Below are 25,560 nucleotides of genomic sequence, written 5' to 3'. Positions count from 1 at the left end.
CCCCCTTGTAATGTGATGCCCTAAACTGAAGCTTATCTACTTTATACATAAATGCAGCCCAACTAAAGTTAACAAGTACAGTGCTTAGGACCGTTTCCTTACATGAAGTCTGCTAAAGCTGCCAAATATTTCACATTGAAATAAATGCGTTCATTCATTCCTCTCTACTCCCTGTGTCCCCTGCCACGCCACACCCTACTGCAAAAGTTTCTGCAGCCTTTCTGCACCAAATTGACCAGAAAACGTCATCTGCAGCAGCAGCAACAGCAGCGCGCGCGCACACACACCGCCCTCTCTGCATAGGAACCAGCTTCCCAGGCGCGAGGTCAGGGGAGGAGTGAGGACCGGCAAAGGGGGGGTGGAGTCATTGCTGCAGTCAGTCAGTCACCCCCCTCCCCCTCCCCCTCCTCCCGAGAGCCGCGCACCCGCCGCCGCTTCACTGGCGGCGGAGGGATACGGCACTATATAGAGGTTGTGCGCGGGCTAACACCTTCATCAGTCTGTATTAGCGCTCGAGGAGGGACTATCGTCGCCGGGAGCTGCCTCGCTGAACCTTTTTCCCTTCCCCGTCCCGGAGTTATAACGCCGCCATGGTAGGTAGACAGCTCGCAGGTGTTTTTGGCCGACGGATGAAGGGTTCCGGAGAGAGAGAGAGAGAGAAAAGTCTGTCTGTGCTGCTGGGGATGGCGGTGATGCTGTGTGTTCGGAGGCGGTGGCGGCGCGTGCGTTAACGGCTTTTCCCGCCTGATCTTTCACCGGCTGCTCCGTGTGTGAGGTGAAATGGCTGCGCTGAAAACCTCCGGTTTTATTTGAGTGTTTTTGGTTTGTTTTTTTGGCTGTGGCGTAGCGTCTGGTGGGATTTCCGCTGCAAGCTGCACGTTTCCTCCCGGACGGGACGAGTACACTTTTTTTTTTTTTTTTGCCTATAATGGATGGCGATTTTGGTCTTTTTTTCTCTTTTTTTAAGATTACAAAGAGAAGCATTGATGCCTCTCCTGGGCTTCTCTGTTTCTCTCTTTTTTTTTTAGTATTTGTTATTCTGCGTTTTACCCGACATCTTTGGGGCTGTGGCGACGTGTCTGGTTCGGGCTGTTTTTTGTTTTGTTTCTGACGAATGAATTGTGTCAAACACGGCGGTGGCGGTGGGTAAAGAGGTCCAACATGGGCGATGCTGTGACGCGCTGATCTTCCTTCTTAGCTTTTGCTTTCCTGCTCCCGATCGATTTTGATTTCGGCGTGGAGACTCTTATTTTACAAAGGGGGGTGGGATCAGGAGTTACCCCCCCCCCCCCCAATCGTACTTATTATACCCCAAAAAAGATGGGATTTGGCTTTGCACATGTTATCAATAGAAATCAAACAAAATAAAACCTGGAAAAGAAAATAAGATGATACCTTTTTTTATTGGACATAACTTAATACATTTCTTGATTAGCTTTCGAAGGTTGCCCTTCTTCCTCAGATCGGAAATAAGCAAATTAAGTTATGTCCAATAAAAAAGGTATCATCTTATTTTCTTTTCCATGTTTTATTTTGTTTGATTTCTATAGATTCTACATGGAATGTTGCTATTCCACTAGCAACATTCCATGTAGAAGTCGGCCCTTGTAGATCACCAATTTGGCCGCGCAGGCTTCTGCTTCTGTGAGTCTGACGTCCTGCACGTACGTCAGACTCACAGAAACAGAAGCCTGCGCAGCCTTCTACATGGAATGTTGCTAGTGGAATAGCAACATTCCATGTAGAATCTCCAATAGTAGCAACATTCCATGTAGAATCTCCAATAGTAGCAACAGAATCTCCAATAGTAGCAACATTCCATGTAGAATCTCCAATGGTATCTATTTTACTGTCATAGTAATGCTTGAATGTTTTCACTTATATACACTGTCAGCTAGCACATTTGCTTATTTCCGATCTGAGGAAGAAGGGCAACCTTCGAAAGCTAATCAAGAAATGTATTAAGTTATGTCCAATAAAAAAGGTATCATCTTATTTTCTTTTCCATGTTTTATTTTGTTTGATTTCTATTGATAACCTTAAGAGTGGACTAACACGGCTACCACACTCCTCTACTTTGCACATGGCAAGCGTGTTTTATTAGCCTCTCCCCCCCCCTCCCGGCTGCGCACTTGCCTGGCTCGTAATGCAATGAAATCCTCCCTTTTGACAGACTTCCCGATCTCTACCTGCCTCGTTCTCTAATAGAGCCATAGTTTGCCCACGTTGAAGCAACACGAAAGCGCTCTGGAGTAAGTAAGGCCTTCCGTAGAAAATGGCTGGTTGAATGAGCTTAGGATACCGGAGGGCTGGGCGCGGTTGGGGGAGGGGAGGGGGGTTGGGAAACCGGGATCCTTGGTTTCTGTGGTGTTGGAAAAGGGGACTGTAGGATCGGGAAGTGGTGGTAGATGACGGCAGGTAAAGACTAGTCTGCCCAGGGGTTGAAAATTGGCACTCGGTGCAGTCTACACCCAAGCCTCCTCCCCCCCCCCCCTTCCTTTCCATCTCGGCGATTTACAATTCGTAAAATTCAGAAAAGGAGTCCGAAATTTTAGTGTAGTCTATTGAATACTTGCATGGAGTAGGGGGACAGAATACGTGTTGCCTGTAGGCATAACGCGCAGTGGGGGGTGGGGGAATGGAGTTTGCAAGCCAGTAGCTTTTAAAGAAGGGGGGGGGAGGGGAGATGGGGAAACCAGGTACTGAAACTGCTGTTCCGGCCTTGCCATGTCCTACTGTAAGCAAGAGTTGAAGGTTGGACGTTTTCGTATTCTACACCTTTACTCGAGGGTTGCAGTGCTGCTGTTTTTTTTTTTTTTTTTTATAAGCTTGCTGATCATTTGAGGTGTATTACGTGTCTCTTGTTTTATGAGGTTGGAATTTAAGAAAACTTGTGCTCCCTCGGCCAAACTCTGAAATGGAAATACATTTAGCCTTTACCCTGGTAACCATGGCAGCTGCTGACTTTTCGCTAGGCACTTGAGGGCTTTTTAGTAGTGTAGGACTAACGATATCTAGGCTAAGTGTAAATGTAGGACTGCAGAAAGAAGTTGTGTTGGATGAAATCCCACATGCTTTACGCTATTTTCTGTATTGCCCTGACGAATGCTAATTTTATATAAGGTTTTAATACTGGATTACATTTAATAGTTATTTAAATTGAATGCTCCATTCTTTTGTGGCTTATTTGTAGCTCATCATAGATTGCCATAATACATAATTGACAGCTGATCCATTTGAATGCTTCAGGAAATAGCTTAAAGGCAGGGTAAAACTAACAAAGTTGTAAATGTGCATCTTTCATTCTTTAGGGCTGAAGCTCTCCCTGCTCTGTTTTATGCAAATTTTGGCCTTTGCTTTAAAATAGGCCTTCTCTTTCAACAAAGTGCAGTACCTTTCAAATATCACATCAAATACATTTTAAATTGCTTTTTCTGCTCTTTCTTCTAGGCTGATCAGCTGACTGAGGAACAGATTGCTGGTATGTTAATTATTTTGTGTTTTTTTAGGCACTTGGTTTTGGCTTGACACTGTTATCATTTACTTTTAATATTAGTTGCTTATAGACCATTATTTGGTGGCCTCTTTCCCCAGGTTCACTTGGCTTTCTGAACCAGCAGGACTTACTGAAATGTCTAATTTTAACAAGCTAACTGGATGGAAGTCTTCATGTTGACTTAATCCATTAGTGTGAAGTCCTCAACTTCTGATATTTTCACGTGCCCCGGTGATCTTTTTTTATTTGCTAAGCATTTACTTTTGGGCTTTGTGGGTAGACCCTTAAGTGGACCAATAGTAAGTTGTTTAATTTGATATTAACCCCTACAAGTTGAATTCATCTTCCTTTTGTCTTTCACTTGTCCCCTTTGACCTTTAAAGTTGTGACAGGATTCTTGGGAATGTTGGGTGAACAGTAGCTGGCTCCCTTAGAGGAAAAATCTCTGACCTTGTCATTCTTGCTTTTCTCCAGTGACTTTGCCTAGCTCATAAATTTTAGGCACTTTAGTAAACTGGCACCCAGATTTTTTTGTTTTTTTTGTTTTAAGGCCTGTACCTACCCTAAGCTATAGCCATTCTACCAATGGACATAAAGTTTTTGTCATTAGCAAGTGACAGATCAAAACACATGGATTATAGCTTTAGTTGATCTTGTATATGGGTTAGGCTCTATGAGATTCTACATAGTGAACTTCGGATGGCTCTTGGTATGTAGCATGCCTGTAGTAAACTGGGTATATGCTGCAAGGCTAAATAAGGACTTAGTTGGGTTTAGTTCTTTGCATGCAGAGCAGATGTTCTATGAAATGGTTTGTATATAGTCTGCCTTTTGTTCATAGCACAATAAAATGTTTGTTGTAGACTTAATAACCTCTGCCTAGAAGGCCCATTGGTAACTTCAGGTGTCTAGTAAGAAGGTAACAATACTTCAGTGCTTGGTGTTCTCCAACCTGAAAGTAATGGACCAGTATAAAGTTTAGTATATTAAAGCGTCTGTTCATGTCATATATTTTATAGCTTGCAAAATGTCTGAAATTGAGACTAAATATTGCTTCTCTTGTGGTATTTAGCTATACAGTTCAAATTTGTATTTTTAAATTTAACTGACTTGGGGCAATGCTTGTTCCTTAGAGTTCAAGGAGGCCTTCTCCTTATTTGACAAAGATGGTGATGGCACTATCACAACAAAAGAACTTGGGACTGTTATGAGGTCGTTAGGCCAAAATCCAACTGAGGCTGAATTACAGGATATGATCAATGAGGTGGATGCTGATGGTAAGTCTAAAAAAAATAGATTAACTTTATCACTTATTGTGCAGAAGGCTGCTTCTGAAGTGCGTAGTCATATTTGCTGATGTGGTTGCCGAGTTGAATCCTTGCATCCTATCTATACAGGCTTGGAAACAAAATGCAGTTGCTATGGCTTAGGCCTGAATCTTCTAACTTGTCAACACTTTCTCCTTAGAACTTAGATGTTAATGCTTTACCTTCTACTTTGATTTGGCAATCAGGATTATTGTAAAAGAATCGACTAGCTTAGTCTTCCAGACTAATTAGACTTAATATCAATTTTAGTATTGGATGCATTTGCAAATAGTTCTCTGGAGGCTTGTATACAGAAAGTTAGTATGGTTTGTAAGTCTATACCATTACTGAGCATATTGAAGAATTGAAAGATCACAAAAGGCTCATTCTTCCTGCTTGTCTAACTTGGTTTGTAAGAGCAGCCCATATATACAATAAAACTAGTTTGACTGCAAAAATGTTTTCTAAACTGATGTACTAGTTTAATCAGTTATATAACTTTTGGCCTGGAATAGTCTGTAGTTCATTGGGATTCATGTAGTTTCACAGATTCATGACTATAGGTTTTTCCACTTCGTACAGTTGCCAGTGGGAAGTACTGAACGTAAAGCAACATTTTTAGGTTTGCCATGTATCTTATGAACTCGAGAAGCTCTTTGGCAAAATACAAGTAAATTTGAGACTGTTATACTCCACATGCTCTGGCTTAGGAGTGAGGTTCATTCCTATCATGCTATATGTGAAATTACCCATAAGACTTAACACTAAATCATGAGAGCAGTCCTTTGTGGCTGTATAATAACTAGCCAAACTGGAGCTTTCTTATTTTAATCTACATAAACTGCCTTGTTCAAGTTTTTTTTTTTTTTTTTTTAAGCTGGTAATCTGGAACATGTGGAATTTTAGTTGAACAATCTTATACTTGAATCTTGACTGATTCTTAAGAGAACACCAGTTTGGTGTTTACACAGCTAAAGTTGCTCTTCAAACATGCTGTATTGCGAGGAAAAGGATAGTGCTTTTAGGTTGGTACATATGTTCCATGGAGTGAAACTTATACTGATATTAACGAGAGCAGGAAATATCGGTGGCGGTGGTATTTAGGCACAAGTCACTGAATCGAGATCTAGGGTTATGGTATTCAAATACCCCCGAGTATGAGGCCAATTTCTAAAAGGGGGTTCTAGAACAAAGTTATGTTTTGGGAATGGGGTACTGAAAGCACAGGCTTCCTACAGTAGCTGAAAGGTCAGTCTTACAGAAGCTACATATTGATGTGAAATGATTCACAGTTTACTTTTGAGCTGTTGGGGGTAGACTTAATGAGAAGGTAAAATGGGGTGACTAGCATGGGATTGACCTTGAGAGTAGGAAGGGTGCTATGCCTGTTCTAGTTCTCAATTGTCAGTGTTAATCACTCAACACATCCTGCCCCTTCCCCTACAGGTTTTCATTGGAAACAGCAGTACCTCAAGCCACAGCCTCTGCTGTTGGGGCTCTGACAGACCTAAAAGCACTTGCTTCCCTGCCAGTTGCCCACTACATGTGACCTGCTTCTACCCCATGTTTTGAACATAAGAAGCCATACTGGGTCACACCAGTGGTCCATATAGCCTAGTATCCTGTTTCCAATAGCAGCCAGATTCATGCTACTTATCCCAGGGCAAGCAGTGACTTCCCCATGTCTGTCTCAATAGCAGACTATGGACTTTTCCTCTAGGAACTTGTCCAAACCTCTTTTAAACCCAGATATGCAAACTGCTGTTAACCATATCCTCCAGCAACAAGTTCCACAGCTTAACTATTCATTGTGATGAAAATAATAGCACTCTTTGGTTGGGACATAAATTCCATGGAGTGATTCATAGCAAAAGCCTAACATGCTTAAGGGCTGCAAAACAAGGACCCTGCTCATAACTTTTGGAGGGCAGTGGGTTTATAGAATAACCTAGTGGGCATGGAGGCCAAACAGTATTACCATTAAAATGGGAATAAATGCAGTGCATATTTACTGAATAAAATGACCTAGTAGAAGGTTGTGGAACGTCATCTTCACCTCTTAGTAAACCAAGCTTGTTCTGCTGGGGTAATGGAGGGGGGTGTGGCATAGGCTGGTAGCTAATGTATGTATATTCTAGAGTGAACTCTTCTTCCCCCCCCACCCTCTCAGTTTAGATACTTTCAATTTATTAGGATTTACTGCATTCTTGAAGATTCATCCAAGGCAGGGAACTATAACACGGAAATGCTACGTGCACTGTTTTGTTCTCACCTATTTATTCCCTTACCTTTAATTGTTCTGTTTGCCTGTCTTGTCTAGATTGTAAGCTCTCTGAGCAGGGACTGTCTTTTGTGTATGGTGTACAGCGCTGTGTATGCCTTGTAGCACTATAGAAATGATAAATAGTAGTAGCAGTACTAGGTACACTACTTAAATGTCAACACAGTACACAAGCAGAGGTGGCATGTTCTAGTATCCTGTACATGGGTCTTTAATCTATACGAGGCAAGAGGGTTAAATTTGCTGAAGCTAGAGTAGCAGTGGTATGTGAGCCCTTGATTCTTCTGGCTGCTGCTATAAGGCTGCAGATCCAGGAGTTGAGAAGAAACTGCATATGCATGTGGCCGATCTGAATTTTTACATGTGGTAAATATATCCTACTGCAGTATGTGCAGTCAGTTAATCCTGGTCTAGCTAGCTGCTTCTTTTAAGACTTGAGAGGGAAGCCATTTTCTTTACCCGTTTCCTGTACTAGAAGTAATAACACTTTATGGGGATGAGTGCTAGACTCAAGAGGTTGCTCCTGAAAAGCCTTGTTGGGGGAGGGGGTAATTGTTACAGGAATGCTGTCGTTCAGTATTTGCTGCATTCGTACCCCACATTTTCCCACCTATTTGCAGGTGCAATGTGGCTTACACTGTTGCAAAAGGTATCATTCTCACAGAGTTAGAGAGGTGTGGTCTAATTTAACATATTACTGTATAAGAAATTAGGTCAGTAGAATTATAGTAGTAGTATACTATAATTCTACTGACCTACCTATTATACTACTGACTTACAAATGTTCAGTGCTGATTATGCCCATGTGAGTAAAGGCATCAAATGTTGCTGATTTGGGTAGAAAATCTTTTTTTTTTTTTTTTTTTTTTTTTTTGTCAGTATTGCAACAGGCAAATGACGGACCTTGGAAAGTTAATTGGCTTTTTTTTTCTTATTGAAGGTGTTAGAAAACTTGGCATATCTATGCCTCTGCAGTACAATGTAAGCCACATTGAGCCTGCAAGTAGGTGGGAAAATGTGGGGATACAAATGTAACCAATAAAATATCTGTAGTCTAGAGAGACCTGATTAAGTTCAGAAAGTGATGGCTGTAGTTGGCTATAGAGAACTAGTTTTGATTCTATCCTTTGTGGATACCAAAGCAGCAAGGCTGGATTCTGGTAGCTAGCATTAATGAAGTGCACAGTAATGCATTTGGGCTGTATAAAGAGGAAGGTTGTAAATGTACCAGACGTCAAGGTAATTACCTTGTACTGTTTTGCTACTTCAACACTGGCTAAAGCAAAAGGAATGCTAGGTTGCATATATGCTGCATAACCTACAAAAGGCCACCCTTTTCTGCTAAGGCCTCACTTGGGAATATGGTTTGGAAGCCAAAATGGTGCAGCATTTGAATCAGTACAGTGTATCGGTTATCTCTCACTATTCTTTGGTTATATATTAATACCTTTTCAAAACAAGAAGCTAGGATTAGGACATACAGCAAGACTGTATTCAGCCTGTTCTGTGGCCCTAACTTCATCTTGCAGGAATGAAGCATGATGCCTTTCTGCTACTAATTGTCTTGTCATCACAACCTGCCTGTATTTACTTTGAAATTTAATCAAGTTCCACTAACAGTAAAAGCAAAACTTCTAGTCACAAGTTCAAAAAACAGAGCTGATCAGCATATGAGAACCTTATATCCTAGTGGGAAAGCTCAAAATAGGCTGTTTTTTAAGCATACGTAAAACTCCAGCAGAAGTTTATTCATACAGGAAACTGCCCTTCAAAGGGAGTAATGCAAACTGCAGATATAGAACTAAGATGAGAATGTGGACAGATGTACCATTCTTGGATCAAAGGCTTATAAGGTGTAGTACCTAGTCTAGGTTTCTGAGGAATAAACCATAGATTCTCATCCATCTAAATTAGGATGACATGTCTACAGATTTGTGGCATTGCTGTCTTAAGCTTCTGATTTTTGAGCATTGAAGGAGAAACTTTAATCTTACCTGCCAACTTTTTAATCAGGTGTGCAGTTCATGCCCCTCTACAACAGATGGAGACAAGGATTGAGCATTCCTTTCTATGAAAGGCATTTTGTAGCCTGACCAGTATTTTTATGTAACAAAGCCTTTAAGCCATTCCCACCCACCACAACAGATGGAGTAGAGTTCTTTACAGAAACAGAACTTTGAACAAACTAACATTCCCAGCAATCCTCAGTGAGCCAAATCTGAATGCCTCTTGCAGTCAAGCAGCCAGGACTTTGAACAAGCTGGTAGGACCTGAGGAAGGAATTAGCAAATAAGACCAAATATCTCCTAACTTCCCTGAGACCATTCCAGTTCTGCATCACTTTGAGGGTAGCTTTTCCTCCAGGTTTGTGATGGTCTTGGTCATCTCTGTGACAAAAGGATCCACCATAGAGTATTTAGCATTTATACTCCAGGATAACTAGTAAATATAGTAACATAAATGTTGGCAGATGGAACCTGTGTTAAGTGGCAGGTCTATTTCATGATTAAATGCACTTACATCTGACAATTTTGGGGCAGATGGCAGAAGTCTGTCCTGCACTGGTTCAGCTTCAACTGCTGGAGTTGCCATGAAAGCCCACTCCAGCCTTGATCCTTATGTCATTGTCATTTACAGAACCAACTATAGAAATCTGCCTAGTATTGGTCTTAACAACTTCTGGAGCTGCTGTCAAAGCTCACTCTAGCCATGAGGTCATTTTTAAAGTTGTGGAGTTTTTAATTGGATTCCATCCTTTTTTTCTATATAAGAATCCTTTTTATCACCAGATTCTTGAAATATTACTGTTTCTGGCTTCACAACCTTCCCTGGGAGGTCATTCCAGACATCCACCACCCTTCTGTGAAATTATTTTCAATTTCCTGATGTTGCTTAAGTCAGGGATCAACAAATCCCCAGGCACCAGGTTGCAATGGCAACTACAAAATGAGCTGGGACCAGTACATGTATATAAGTAATGCCATACTGGGAAAAGACCAAGGGTCCATCGAGCCCAGCATCCTGTCCACAACAGCGGCCAATCCAGGCCAAGGGCACCTGGCAAGCTTCCCAAACGTACAAACATTCTATACATGTTCCTGGAATTGTGGATTTTTCCCAAGTCCATTTAGTAGCGGTTTATGGACTTGTCCTTTAGGAAACCGTCCAACCCCTTTTTAAACTCTGCTAAGCTAACCGCCTTCACCACTTTCTCCGGCAACGAATTCCAGAGTTTAATTATACGTTGGGTGGTGGTAATTTTTCTCCGATTTTTTTATTCTTTTTTTTTTTTTTTTTTTTTTTAATTTACTACACTGTAGTTTCATCGCATGCCCCCTAGTCCTAGTATTTTTGGAAAGCGTGAACAGACGCTTCACATCCACCTGTTCCACTCCACATTATTTTATATACCTCTATCATGTCTCCCCTCATCCATCTCTTCTCCAAGCTGAATAGCCCTAGCCTCCTTAATCTTTCTTCATAGGGAAGTCGTCCCATCCCCGCTATCATTTTAGTTGCCCTTCTCTGCACCTTTCCAATTCTACTATATCTTTCTTGAGATGCGGTCGCACCATGGAGCGATACAGCGGCATCATAACATCCTCACACCTGTTTTCCATACCTTTCCTAATAATACCCAACATTCTATTCGCTTTCCTAGCCGCAGCAGCACACTGAGCAGAAGGTTTCAGTGTATTATGGACGACGACACCCAGATCCCTTTCTTGGTCTGTAACTCCTAACGTGGAACCTTGCATGACGTAGCTATAATTCGGGTTCTTTTTTTCTCACATGCATCACCTTGCACTTTCTTAGTTTCCAGAAGTGTATGGGTATGGGTCTGTTGCCCTTATTATTCCTCTCTTTCAGTTTGTCGAGGAGAGCAGCTGCATGTTCCTAGTCTGCCATGTTGAATTTTAATGATGTGGGACACTATAGAGCCCCATGGTTCCAATTCAACATTGGAGCAGAGCCAATGCAACTCAAGCAGCTACCTCAGGGAAGTAAGCAAGTCAGATGTCAAGGGTGACGGGTGCTGGTGGGGAAGAGAGATGTAGGTAGTATTGGGCTGGAGGGTTTAACTGAAGTTGTATTGAGGGACTTTTATAAATATATGGGGGGGGGGGGGGATGTTGAGAGCCAACTACAGTGCTGACTACAGGAGGATTGAGTAAGCTGTGTTGAGGTTTTTGAGTGTTCAGAGGGATAGTGGTTCTGTGCTGATGGGGAATGTGAGCTCTGGAGTCAGTGGGTGGCGGAGGGAGTTTAAGAGCAATGGGGATGTTCCAGAGGGAAGCATGAGGGTTTGATAGAGAACTGGGGGTGGAGGGGGTAGTCCTGCTAGGGGTGTCTACCATAGAGGAAGGACAAAACCAGTAGCAGAAGGGGCCCTCGCATTAATTAGGAAATTCCCCAGTAGCCCTGTTGGTAGGGTAGAATCGACTTATGAGGCAGGTAGTGGGGGGGGGGGGGGGGGGGGAAAGGTTAGAGGTATTGATATTTATGCTTGGCGGGTGGAGGAAAGGTTCATAGAGGTTGCTGCTACAGGGATGAATGGATTATAAAAGGCTGTGGCTGCTGGGACTGGGGAGGACTGTAACTGCTAAGGGTGAGCAGACCATGGAGAAAAGCTGAACCTGCAGCTTGAGTGCAGGTGGGTGCAGCGGCAGCAGCACCATTTCATCTCTAGCAGCTTTAAGTGATGGTTGCTCCAACCACAACCTAAAACCTTGCTCTCTATTGCCTGCGGCCATGGTTGAGGCTGCTAGGGACTGATGGGGTTTGGCTGAGGCTGTAGTTGCAGGGGGGAAAGTGGGTGGGGTGTGTCGCTTCCTGTGCATCACCTTGAGCATATGACTGGTCATTGATTAAATGTGCATAAATAAAAATGGTTCCAAATCTGGCTTCTAGATCCTGTCTCTACCTACCTACCCATCCATCCTTCTATTATGTTATACTTAATTTCCTACTTTACATAACAAAATTCTATTACCTATTACTATGTACGCCGCCGCTTTTAGTGGGGAAAGTGTGGGATACAAATAATTAAATAAAATAAATTTGTCACTGTCCTAAGTCTACCACTCTACAACCAACTCATAAGTTTGTAAGTACTGCCATACTGGGAAAAACCGAAGGTCCATCAAGTCCAGCATCCTGTTTCCAACAGTGGCCATTCCAGGTTACAAATACCTGGCAAGATCCCAAAAAAGTACAAAACATTCTATACTGCTTATCCCAGAAATAGTTGATTTCCCCCCAGGTCCATTTAGTAATGGTCTATGGACTTTTTCTTTAGGAAGCCATCCAAACTCTTACCTCTTGATCTGCTTTATCTCAAAAATGTATATTACCTTTTAAGTATTTAAACATCTGTATCATACCCCCTATCCCTCCTATGTTGTTTATATACAGCCACAACCTTCTTGCCTTAAGACACTATCGCCCCAAGGTCATGCCATCTGTGCTCATCAGCCTTGCCCCCTAGCAAATAGTTTGGGTTTCTACACACCAGGTGTATCACTCTGCACTTTGCATTATATTGTATTACATGGAAATGTTTTTTAAAACAGAGTGAAAATATTTCCTTCTAATGAAGCTCTGGAACTTTCTGCCAGAGGTTGTGGTAACAAACAGCATATCTGCATTTAAAAAAGGTTTGGTTTGGACAAATCCCTAGAAGAAGGGATTGGTAGCATGGATTTACTAATTGTGATCTGGAGATTGGCCACTGTTGGAAGCAGAATATTGGGCTAGATGGACCATTATTCTGACCCTGTATAGCTATTATGTTTTATATTATATTTTTTAACTGCCAAATGGGTTTGGTTTTTTTTAGTCTCGTGTCCACTCCCTCCAGGTTGCCTTCTCTGTTGCAGATCTCATCATATGCAAAACCTTTTCCTTATAACCATTTTGGCAATGCTGATCACAAATATGGAATAGAATGAGCTCCAGTACTGATCCTTGAGGCACTATACGTTTCCTCTAAATTCCACTCACTACCACATGCTGACCTAAAGTCAACCAATTTCTAATCCAGTTCAGCACTTTGGGTCTTAACTTCAGCTGGTTCAGTTTGTTCAAGAGCCTTCTATAAGGAACCATGTCAAGAGCTAATAGACCATATTTATTTAGCACATGTTCTCTGGTCACCCTCTCCAAATCATTTGGATTTTGTAAGCCATTGGATTCCAGGAATTATCCTTCCAGCAATACCGCCACATTTTTTTTTTTATTCCAAACACAGAAGTGAGGCTTATTTAACCTGTAGTCTCCAACTTCTGGGACTTCATCACCTTACCAATACTCCAGCTTCTGGAGTCTCAATCACTACTGGACTGCTTCCTCCTTGTAGTTGGAAGCTCCGTGGCAGCTCTTGCACTTATAATGCTGTTGGCCAGTATTGCAATACTGCTTCACACTCAAGCTGAACTACTTATGCACACTTTTGGCACAGCTCCAGGTGCAGCTCACCTGGCACAAAGCACTATACTGACCTAGTATACTCGGTCCAGGCCCTTCTTAGGAGCCAGAATACAACAGTCCATAAGGACCTTGCAGAGGGCTCTGTATATTTTCACTCTTCAACAGGCCTAAAGTCTCCATTCCCTGCACTGTCACACCAGTATGCACTTTCCTGCCAAGATTCAGGAGCACAACTGGAGATCAAACCAGTTGCATAGGCACCAGTCTACCATCTACTGGAGACAAATACTGGTAGGCAGTACAGCCCCTTTCATAGGTAGCAGTGCTCATTTCCTCTACTAGTAGATGGAAATGATCCGCATATCTGGACAAAGCACTCGTACTTCCTATCTTGTACTGTAATATGTTCTGTGTCTTGGGCCATTTTCTATGGTATCTCAGTGGGTCTGAGCCGGCATATCAGATACATTCTTGCACATCCAACATACAAATGTTAATTAGGTGGTAACATAAGCAAATTTCACATTTTTCAAATCTTTCCTATTTTAGCTTCACGTGTCTAAAAAGTCCACTTCACATGTACACTGACAAATGCAAACCTAAACATCATGTTTGGCCAGAACTGACTTTTTGTTGTTACATTTGTACCCCGTGCTTTCCCACTCATGGCAGGCTCAATGCGGCTTACATGGGGCAATGGAGGGTTAAGTGACTTGCCCAGAGTCACAAGGAGCTGCCTGTGCCTGAAGTGGGAATCGAACTCAGTTCCCCAGGACCAAAGTCCACCACCCTAACCACTAGGCCACTCCTCCACTCCATGACTTGAGCCATGAGGCAAATATGCTCTGGGTAGCATGTGAATTCAGGCTGTGCTGCCATGCGTTTTTTTTTTAATTGCATGGGAGGCAGGTACTATAGAAACGATACAGAAGTAGAACTGTATGAAGTGGGGGGGGGGGGAGTGGAAGAGCTTTGAAGTCATGAATCTTAAGTTGCCTGCGATATGAAGCTAAAAGCAGCAAAATCTAGCCCTTTTCTACCAAGTCGATAGGACACTGGAGCATGTGTCCACCATGCCAGAAGCAGCAGGTGTTCTCTGTGCCATGCTTGAAGGCAATGCAGCATTTAAATTTAATATACTGCCATACTAACTTGTACACCACTCAGGTCTGCCATAATGGTATAAAATCAAAAGGACAGAAAAACTCTATTGTAAAATAGGAAAGACATTCATTCCATATGAGCAGAGAACTAAATCCATATTTAAGAGTAGCATAAGAGGTAACAAAAAGGGTAAGGGATGCAAAGGGAAGAGGGAGCAGTGAGGTAGGGAAACGGTGATAACACAATGAGTGTGTAAGACATTGTATTGTAGGCCTGATGAAAAGCCAGATTTTTCAGTCTTGGAATTTTTTGGAAAGATTTTGATCGTGACTGAAATAGGGAGTTCCAGGAAAATGGAGCTGAGAAGAAAACAGCACAGTGAATGAACTCTGGGCAAATTTTGTTCCTGGGAGGACCATGTGGAAATCATTGATAGACAGTAAATGAAGTAGGGAATTTAGTTGCTACGTCGCAGGCAAACGGTCTAAAAGCTCGGAGTATAAGTTTAGACAATTTGTTGGTCTTAGAGAAGCCAGTGGAATTTTTGTAATGAGTAAAAAATTTCTTCAAATGACCAATCTAATAGCAGTGTTTTGGATTGTTTGGAGTTTCTTTAAATTGGCATGGGTGCAGCCAAGGTGAATATTAGTCTAGCCTTGAAACAAGAATAGGACTAGAGAAGTGTTCTGGTCATACGTCAGAATAGAAAGTGTTCTGCTTGTGTGCACATGTTCAGGCTGCATAGTTTAAAGTAGAATGAAGGATTAGAAGGGTGATAAGCCCCCCCCCCCCTCAAAAAAAAAAAAGTGGGTTTAAGGGGGGGAGGAAGGTAAGAAGGTATTGGAAAAGAGATGTGTAAAGGTAAGGAAGCAAAACAATTGCAGGGGGTTTGGGAAATAGTTATCCTCCTCCCTCCTGCCTAAGACTCATTTCACAGTGCTGTGTACATCTAGTAGCACTTTAGAAATGATTAGTAGTAGTAGTTCTTCCACTAAGTCCAGCCTAGTTCAAGGATTACAATTTAATAAATCCAAGTATATGTATTGTAGAGGACAGACTGCAAAAAATAACTTCTAGTTTCAAGAGTAACTAGCAAAGCATAATTCCCGTGAGCACATCTTAATCTGCCAAAGGGAACTTGGGGCTTTGCTTTTTTTTTTCTAATGCTTGACAGGTTATTTTGGATTGCAGAGGACAGGTAGTGTCAGGTCATCTTGAAGCGATAGTGATTCAGCAAAGCATTTGGTTATCCTGATATGGAGTGAAGATTGGTGGCCTTAAGTGTTGCTACTGAAGGATTACTGGAACAGTAGCAGTGATCCAGTGCATGGCAAATGTGAATGCAGTTGGATGGAATAGCACTGTTATGTTGTGAATTGTGGTATTTGTGGTTTTTACATTTTTATGTATATGTTGAGGAAACCACTTAGGCTGTGGTTTTATAAAATTTAAAGTGTACTGAGGGTGACATCTAAACTTCAGTCTGCATGAGTCTTCCCCCTTCCCTTCCTTTGCATATGAAACTGGATTGGTTTCAAAAATGCCTAGCTAATCTACCTTTTTCAGATTTAAAAATGTTCTAAAATTTCACCTCTAGGGAATGGTACCATTGATTTTCCTGAATTCTTGACCATGATGGCTAGAAAAATGAAAGATACAGACAGCGAGGAAGAAATCCGTGAAGCATTCCGAGTTTTTGACAAGGTGTGTAAGCCTTTTGTAATCTTGAGAAACTAGTCTCCATACCAATTTTTTCATTAGTATCCCAGAGGATGCCTGCCTCAGGACTTTCTTTGTGACCACACCTTTTACTGAACCTGGCTGCTTCCAGTTGTGCATGTAACTTTGTAAAGATGATCATTACTACCAGTAACTTAACCCAGGCTGCATCTGCCTGAAACATGTGGCCCTCATCCACATTTTATTTGTACATGTGCATATTTAAAGCAAACAGCAGTCTTGCAATCTTTTACCATGACTGACAGCTGCCCTCAGTCTCTTCAGTAGCTTCTCTCCTAGGAAGACAGTACAACAGCTACATACTCAATTTTTTTTTTTTAATGGGGCCTAAACTTGTGTGATGCTTACATAACAGGCTGAGTGTACTAACTTCATTGGTACTGCTTCAGCTGTGGTTGCTTCTGTAAGAAAAGTAAGGAGCCTTGTGTATTGTGCCTACCTTTTCAAGTCTAAGAAATTGGAAAATTCAGTAGTAGCAACTACTGAACAAATTGGGAAGTTACAATTCCTGTTATCTTCTTAGGATGGAAACGGTTACATCAGTGCAGCAGAGCTTCGTCATGTAATGACAAACTTAGGAGAGAAGCTAACAGATGAAGAAGTAGATGAAATGATCAGGGAAGCAGATATTGATGGAGATGGACAGGTCAATTATGAAGGTAAGATTTAGTGCCTTGAATGGAGTTAACTTTACATTTAAATGTCTGGGTTCAGTGAATTTATAAACATCCCCTGAGCTGAAGACCTAGCAACCAGCTAGGGAAATAACATTTTATAACCCAATTCCAGTTCTGTGTATTTGCAAAACAGTTCATGTTCACTAGCTTGGAGCAGGGGAAATATAAATGTATGCTTGTTTAAGGTAATGTACAAGGGCAATTTGGGTCCCTAAAAGCTACTGTAAACTTTACCTGATCACTAGATAGGAAGCTATGCTTAACTTTGTCTTGAATTAGTCAATTTTAGCCTCACTGTCCTATTTTTATTCCCCCCCAGAATTCGTACAGATGATGACTGCAAAATGAAGACTCGTCACCTTTTCCCCCTCTAGAAGAATAAAATTGATCTTTTACTTACCTCTTGCAAAAATGTTCATTTACTCATTCTGTTTCTGTATAGCAAAACTGAATGTCAAGAATACCTTCTGTCCACAAACTGCATGTAATGGTGGTCCTGTCCCCAGAAGATAAAGTTAAAACATCAGTTTTAAAGTGTAAATACTTGTACTACTTTCAACAAGGAAGCACTTAGTGGACTAAGATCCATTTGCTAACAATTACACTGTTTGGGCTGGCCAGTTTTTTCATGCATGCAGCTTAATTGAGCACAGTCAGACCTTTGTATTAAAATAAAAATCCACTATACAGGTGGATTGTATTTCAATTTGTAGTATAAATTGTCACTGCAGATTAAATTGGTTTACCTCAGGATGGTGTATAGCAAAGGTTGAAGGATGCAAATTGAGTAAACCCTAAGGTTGAATGGTTCTTTATTTAGTGTGCTCCAAAAATGCAATGATCTTAACTACAGATGGCATGTCTGTTTATTGGTTTGACATTGTCTGCATTGCACTATATAGTGAACAGCTGTCAAGCTGTTACTGTTCAGTTTTGAAAAACATTCACCAAGGGAGCATCTTTGGACTCTCATATTTTTAAATCTTGTGTACCATGACTTGGAGCCGGCAGAGTAGCCTATAGGACTTCAGCACAATGATCAACATGGCTGTTCAGATACAATTTGTCCATTCCAAGTTGTAAATGCTAGTCTTTTTTTTCCAATAAAAGACCATTAACTTAAATGTGGTGGTGTGCAGTGGCTTTAATGAAGCAGCTTAAATGTAGAAATCTTGAATATAGTAGCATACACAAATGTAGTCATTTAGGCCCAAGACATTCTACAGCTTAAAGCTGATCTATTTATATAGATAGACATACACTAAAATAGTCCAAACCAATGGGTTGTGTTTTTCTTCTAGCAGATGGAGATAGAGGAAGAATATAAAGGTATTGTGCAACATAGAATGTTCAGTATTTGCTGTCTCCCAAGCAGATGGGCAATGCACTAAATAGCCCTGCTCCTGACTTGGTTTATAATCAATTTCAGTTGAGCTCTAACTACTCTTTTGGGGTTTTCTGCCTCAGCCAGTTTTATACTGGGACTTTGCGTTTGGGGGTGCCAATTTGGCTTCTCCTGAACAGTTTAATACCTGGGGTTAAATTCAATTGGGGTTTTGCCTTTGGCATAAGTACTGTTCTGTGGTGTGGAGGTGAGGTTTGAGACAGTCCCTCAAAACTCATAATGAAACAAAATAGGGGATAAAGGTGAGCCCTGAGGGACTCTAGCTTTTAGAAACGTCTCCATTCTTAACACAGTATCGTTTAGTTTATTTTTTTAAGACTTCTGTAACCTAATTAAAAAAACTTCCAGAAAACCCAAGCTCATTACATAACATGAGTAGCCATACTGGGTCAGACCAATGGTCCATCTAGCCCAGTATCCTGTTTGCATTGGCCAGTGACATTGGCCAAGCCAGGTCACAAGTATCTGGCAGAAACCCAAATCATGGTAACACTTTGTACAACCCAGATATGCTATCTGCTTTTACAACATCCTCTGGCAAAGAGTTCCATAGCTTAACTGTTTGAGTGAATTTCCATGTAACTTTGAGTGTCCCCTAGTCTTTGTACTGTTGGAAGGAGTAAAAACAAACAAACAAAAAAAAAAAAAACAGTTCTCATTCTACACCATTCAGGATTTTGTAGACCTCAATCATCTCCCCTCATCTGTCTTTTCCAAGCTGAAGAGCCCTAACTTTAGCCTTTCCAATTTACCAGTAGAGTATGGTCAACTATCAAAAGTTCCAGATAATGGGTTTTCTGGAGCAGTTTTGAATTGGTGTACAGAAGTCTTGTGTTTTTTTTTTTTTTTTAAAGAATAGAGAATTAAAGCTGGAATCCCTCGGTGCTTACCTTTATCCCCTTTGTTTCATTGAGTTCTTTGAGGGATTGTTTAATTTATTTGTATAATTTTCCTCATGCTGATCATTTTGGTGCCATTGAGGTAGAGAATTTAATTTAGATTGCATAGAAAACACACGAGCATAGCAAAATTTGCTAAAACAATACTGCTAACAACCGGTCACGTGACGCAGTGAGCGATGGTGGATGTGTGAAACATCGTCTGCTCCAGAGCCCACGCCATGCCAGCAATTTAATCTGCCCCAAACCTCGCAGAACAGCACAAAAGACGTACTAACTTGGTGGGAGTGCATGGACAAATTTTTGACTCAGCACGCCATGGCTGCACCGGCAAAATCGGCAAAGAGAAAAGATGAGACTCTGTGGTGCCGAAAACAAAATGGCGCCCGCCATCCCACCCGCATCCCAATCTCAGGTGCCAGCGGACAGGCTGGTGCTAGAACTTACGGAGGCTGTAGTAAAAGCACTGGATTCCCGATTCTCACAGCTATCGGAGCAAATTACCGGGATTACGGCGGTAACAGCGGAACTAACCCGCCGAACCGGAAAATTGGAAGCGCGAGTATCTGAGGTAGAGGAAGTGCAAGCAGACCACGTGGCAAGTATAGAGAAGCTGGAGCGCCTCAGCCAGGAATACCAAGAAAAGTTAAGACGATCTTGAAAACCGTGCATGAAGAGAACTTACGGTTTGTGGGTTTTCCTGAGACACTTGAAGGGCAAATAAAACTGACCCTGGAAACATGGCTGAAAGCGCGATTCCCGGAAGCTAGCAAAGGGGGAGAGCTTCATTTAGACAGAGCACATAGAATTGGTCTGAAGCAACCCCGTGAGAACAGGCCCCGGATAATTATAGCGAAATTTCATCGCTATACACAAAAAGCAGCAGTATTACGTCTTTATAAAGCTAATAAAGAAGAGGCCAAGTTTGAAGGGGGATCCATAAGAATATTTCAAGATTTCTCAGCGCCATTAACTTCGCGGAGAAGAGCCTTTACGCCCATTTGTGCTCGTCTGGTGGAGAAGCAGCAGCGATTTATATTGCAATATCCAGCCACCCTGAGGGTCCAAACGAGCAATGGCTGGAAGAATTTTGTGACGCCGGAATTGGCCCAAGCATGGGCAGACTCAGCTTTCGGTTGAAAACCTAATACCAGGCGAACAGAGTATTGTAGACTGGACTGATAAGTTCAGCGTAACTAAGCGCACTCATGGACGATGACTACAGCAGAAGAATTGAGGTTCTATTATTATACATGTACAGTGGGGGAAATAAGTATTTGATCCCTTGCTGATTTTGTAAGTTTGCCCACTGACAAAGACATGAGCAGCCCATAATTGAAGGGTAGGTTATTGGTAACAGTGAGAGATAGCACATCACAAATTAAATCCGGAAAATCACATTGTGGAAAGTATATGAATTTATTTGCATTCTGCAGAGGGAAATAAGTATTTGATCCCCCACCAACCAGTAAGAGATCTGGCCCCTACAGACCAGGTAGATGCTCCAAATCAACTCGTTACCTGCATGACAGACAGCTGTCGGCAATGGTCACCTGTATGAAAGACACCTGTCCACAGACTCAGTGAATCAGTCAGACTCTAACCTCTACAAAATGGCCAAGAGCAAGGAGCTGTCTAAGGATGTCAGGGACAAGATCATACACCTGCACAAGGCTGGAATGGGCTACAAAACCATCAGTAAGACGCTGGGCGAGAAGGAGACAACTGTTGGTGCCATAGTAAGAAAATGGAAGAAGTACAAAATGACTGTCAATCGACAAAGATCTGGGGCTCCACGCAAAATCTCACCTCGTGGGGTATCCTTGATCATGAGGAAGGTTAGAAATCAGCCTACAACTACAAGGGGGGAACTTGTCAATGATCTCAAGGCAGCTGGGACCACTGTCACCACGAAAACCATTGGTAACACATTACGACATAACGGATTGCAATCCTGCAGTGCCCGCAAGGTCCCCCTGCTCCGGAAGGCACATGTGACGGCCCGTCTGAAGTTTGCCAGTGAACACCTGGATGATGCCGAGAGTGATTGGGAGAAGGTGCTGTGGTCAGATGAGACAAAAATTGAGCTCTTTGGCATGAACTCAACTCGCCGTGTTTGGAGGAAGAGAAATGCTGCCTATGACCCAAAGAACACCGTCCCCACTGTCAAGCATGGAGGTGGAAATGTTATGTTTTGGGGGTGTTTCTCTGCTAAGGGCACAGGACTACTTCACCGCATCAATGGGAGAATGGATGGGGCCATGTACCGTACAATTCTGAGTGACAACCTCCTTCCCTCCGCCAGGGCCTTAAAAATGGGTCGTGGCTGGGTCTTCCAGCACGACAATGACCCAAAACATACAGCCAAGGCAACAAAGGAGTGGCTCAGGAAGAAGCACATTAGGGTCATGGAGTGGCCTAGCCAGTCACCAGACCTTAATCCCATTGAAAACTTATGGAGGGAGCTGAAGCTGCGAGTTGCCAAGCAACAGCCCAGCACTCTTAATGATTTAGAGATGATCTGCAAAGAGGAGTGGACCAAAATTCCTCCTGACATGTGTGCAAACCTCATCATCAACTACAGAAGACGTCTGACCGCTGTGCTTGCCAACAAGGGTTTTGCCACCAAGTATTAGGTCTTGTTTGCCAGAGGGATTAAATACTTATTTCCCTCTGCAGAATGCAAATAAATTCATATACTTTCCACAATGTGATTTTCCGGATTTAATTTGTGATGTGCTATCTCTCACTGTTACCAATAACCTACCCTTCAATTATGGGCTGCTCATGTCTTTGTCAGTGGGCAAACTTACAAAATCAGCAAGGGATCAAATACTTATTTCCCCCACTGTATGTATAAAATGTTTATAATCGTTTTGAGAAGGAGTTGTTTGGGGCATTGAGTAGAGTTGGTTTACTTGAAGGAAGGTTTGGTGTGGGCACCGGGTGTGTTGTATGGGCCTGCTTGCCAGAGGGAGCGAGCTAGAAGGATAAGAGGGAATAGAGAATGTCAGGGGCGAGGGGGGTTGAGAGGGGAGGGTGGGATACACATAACTTCACCAGGCTTAGGAGAGAGAAGTACTGCACATCAGACTAAAGCAGATGTACAAGTGCGGTGGTTTTTTAGAAGGGGAGGGGGTCTAGGCTGGGAGACCTAGACTATGCCAGAATATTGTGCACGCCTCTAGCATAGGTGAAAATGGCTAAGCCCCCAACTTTAAGACTCGCATCCTGGAATGTGTCAGGGATAAATTCTCCCATCAAAAGGACCAAGATTCTCGCCCAGCTAAAGAGACACGTGGTGTCAATGGCATGTCTGCAGGAGACTAAATTAACAGACGTAGAACATCAGAAGCTGAGACAGCAATGGGTGGGGGAATGTTACTACTCGGCGGGGGGGGGGAGTGGCCCTCCTTATAAAAAAAAGGACTGGCGGGTAAAACCCGATTGGTAGAAAAGGACAAGGATGGGTGGTATGTCCTGGTACATTTGAGCTATGTAGAAAAGGACAAGGATGGGTGGTATGTCCTGGTACATTTGAGCTATCAGGGGCAGGAATATTACCTTTGTGGAATATATGGGCCTAACACTCGTGATCCACAATTTTTACACTCCTTAGTCCAATTAGGCATGAAGTATGACTCAGCTCCATGGGTGTTGATGGGAGACTTCAACCAAGTGCTGGACCCAGGGCTTGATAGATTCTCGAATGCAGTCTGGGGAGCGTTGAGCAAAGGGAAAGGGCTGGATTACTTATGTAAAATGTTAAATTTGGTGGACCCCTGGCGCCTTTTGCATCCCACACAACGAGAGTACACCCACCTCTCCAAGGCACACCGAACCTGGTGCTGCATAGATTACATTCTCATAGCTGAAACATTGTTCTCAACTACACATACAGCAGACATAGGTCCGATGGCAATATCGGACCACGCTTTGATTTGGGTGGATATGGAGATGGGACACCCCGCCGATTTGCAGGTTTGTTGGAGATTTCCTGCATATTTGGTGGGGGACCCTGACTTCTGTAGTTTCCTAGAGCAGAAATGGGTGCAATATGCGGAAATAAATTAACAACATCGAGACACACCAGTGCTGTTCTGGGAGGCATCGAAAGCAGTACTCCGAGGTGAAATCATAAGTTATGTGGCGGGTAGGAATAAAAAGAATGCCTGTACACAGCCTCGAAACATAAACACCAACAGCAGCCAACCCATGTTCATTATGAGCAAATGATGGCAAATCTTGCGGGACTCAATACACTAATACATGAAAGGACCAAAAAATCTCTCTTTCACAGGAAATTCCAATATTTCAAGTATGGTAACCGTACAGGGAAGCTATTAGCTCGTACCGTTAAGACTTGGACGGGGCACACGCGCATCCATACGGTGCGGGCCCCGGATGGGACTAGTAAACATCGTCCAACAGATTTGTTGCAAGTATTTAGAGAATATTTTTCAGAGGTTTATAGGGCAGAGCCCGAGATAGAGGTCTCAGCAATTTAAAGATTATCTGGAAGACTCTGGAATCCCATGCTTAACACAGGAAATGGTAGAGCAACTTAATGCCCCTTTGACAGCTCAAGAGATACAAAATATAATAAGATCTCTTCCAGGGGGGCACAAGCCCAGGAGGAGACGGGTTCTCCACAGAATATTATAAGTTAATCTCACACAGAGTGAGTGTCCCTCTGGTAAAGTATTTTGAAGAGGTAGTAGAGAGAGCGCTTCATTCACCCCTGCAGGAAATCGCCCTATCACACTAATACCAAAGCCGGGGGGAAACCCTGAAACGTTGGAGGCATACAGGCCAATCTCCCTCATTAATGTAGATCTTAAAATCCTGGCCAGAGCCTTAGCCGACCGATTGGCAAAGTATCTCCCTCAGGTGGTGGGACCACATCAAGTGGGATTCGTGCGGGGGCGACATCCAGGCCTAAACGTTCGGTGAGCACTATTAGCCTTGGCCCATAGTCGTGCGGAGAAGGATCCTTTATTGTTGGTTAGCCTTGACGCTGAGAAAGCGTTTGATAAAGTACGATGGGGATAACTTTTTGAAGTACTGAAGCACATAGGGCTAGGAGGTTGGTATCTTCACGCAGTATCGACCTTATATACAGGACCTCTTGCCCGCATTATAGTGAATAGGATGACCTCTCAAGCCTTTCAAGTACAGAGGGGTACACGGCAGGGGTGTCCTCTATCACCACTACTTTTCTTATTATATATAGAACCCTTTCTCTGTACAGTGGAAAACAATGCGGAAATTGTGGGAGTACAACTCCCGGGATTGCCAATCAAGGTATTAGCTTACGCAGACGATATTCTTCTTACATTAACGCAGCCGCAGAGCTCACTCCACAATCTGTTGGAGATGGTGGATGAGTTTCACTACCACTCGGGATTTTCCCTAAATAAAAGTCAGCTGCTTTGCCAAGCACACCGGACATACAGCTTCGTTGGGTGGGCCCCTTCCCCTTGCAGTGGAGAGCAGGCAAAATAAAGTACTTGGGAATTTACATAACAATACAATTAGAACAAACACATAAAGAGAATCTGAAACCACTCTGGGAATCTACTAAGGAGGCCTTGCAAATGTGGCAAAAGCTGCCTCTATTTCTGTGGGGGAGGGTGGCATTATATAATATGATAATAGTTCCGAAGTGGACGTATGTCACCCAAGTGATGTCACTACTTCTAACCCACAGAGAAGAATTAGACCTATATGGGTTGTTAAAGCGATTTTTATGGAATGGGAAAAGAGCACGAGTCTCATTGAAACAAACTTATCTGCCACGTAATAACGGAGGGTTGGGCGCTCTGAGTGTTAAATGGCTGTCTGTGGCGGGATGCGTGAGACACATAGCGGACTGGTTGAGAGGAACAGGACACTTATCCGGAAGCGGAATGTAGGCTGCTAGGAAACACACATTTCAGCTATTGCTTGCCTGCGGGGCTGGGAAAGGTGAAGACGCCCAAACATCTCTGTTTTCTATATACACCATTAAGAAAAACTTGGAAGTGGATCTGTAGGCTGTACGGGCTGGATGCTCGGACTTCACCATACCTGCCGCTTGGTGGAAATGCTGATTTCCCAGCGGGCAGCTCTTCCCGCACATTCAGAGAGTGGAGAGAGGTGGGGGTATTCTTTCTCTATCAGGTCTTACAGAGGGATGGTGCACTGAGGTCTGGGGAGGAATTGCAGAAGAGCCTGGGGTTA

General features: G+C 42.8%; 1 protein-coding gene across 1 annotated transcript; it reads left to right on the top strand.

Moving 5' to 3' along the window:
* The first annotated feature begins 486 nt into the window (after positions 1 to 486).
* Positions 487 to 18,158, top strand: CALM1 (calmodulin 1). Its single transcript, XM_030213970.1, has 6 exons — positions 487 to 593; positions 3,451 to 3,481; positions 4,630 to 4,773; positions 16,215 to 16,321; positions 16,881 to 17,016; positions 17,354 to 18,158. The coding sequence occupies exons 1-6, from the start codon at positions 591 to 593 to the stop codon at positions 17,380 to 17,382; spliced, it is 450 nt and encodes a 149-aa protein (XP_030069830.1). The 5' UTR covers positions 487 to 590; the 3' UTR covers positions 17,383 to 18,158.
* Positions 18,159 to 25,560: the final 7,402 nt, after the last annotated feature.

This window comes from Microcaecilia unicolor, chromosome 9 (assembly GCF_901765095.1).
Source record: "Microcaecilia unicolor chromosome 9, aMicUni1.1, whole genome shotgun sequence".
Classification (NCBI taxonomy): domain Eukaryota; kingdom Metazoa; phylum Chordata; class Amphibia; order Gymnophiona; family Siphonopidae; genus Microcaecilia; species Microcaecilia unicolor.
The sequence above is the reverse complement of the archived record's forward strand: the minus strand, read 5'-3'. Positions and strand labels throughout refer to the sequence as shown.

Coding starts and splice junctions, on each gene's coding strand:
- CALM1 (XM_030213970.1), top strand. Junction 3,482..4,629: donor GACTGAGGAACAGATTGCTG/GTATGTTAATTA, acceptor CTTGTTCCTTAG/AGTTCAAGGAGGCCTTCTCC. Junction 4,774..16,214: donor CAATGAGGTGGATGCTGATG/GTAAGTCTAAAA, acceptor TTTCACCTCTAG/GGAATGGTACCATTGATTTT.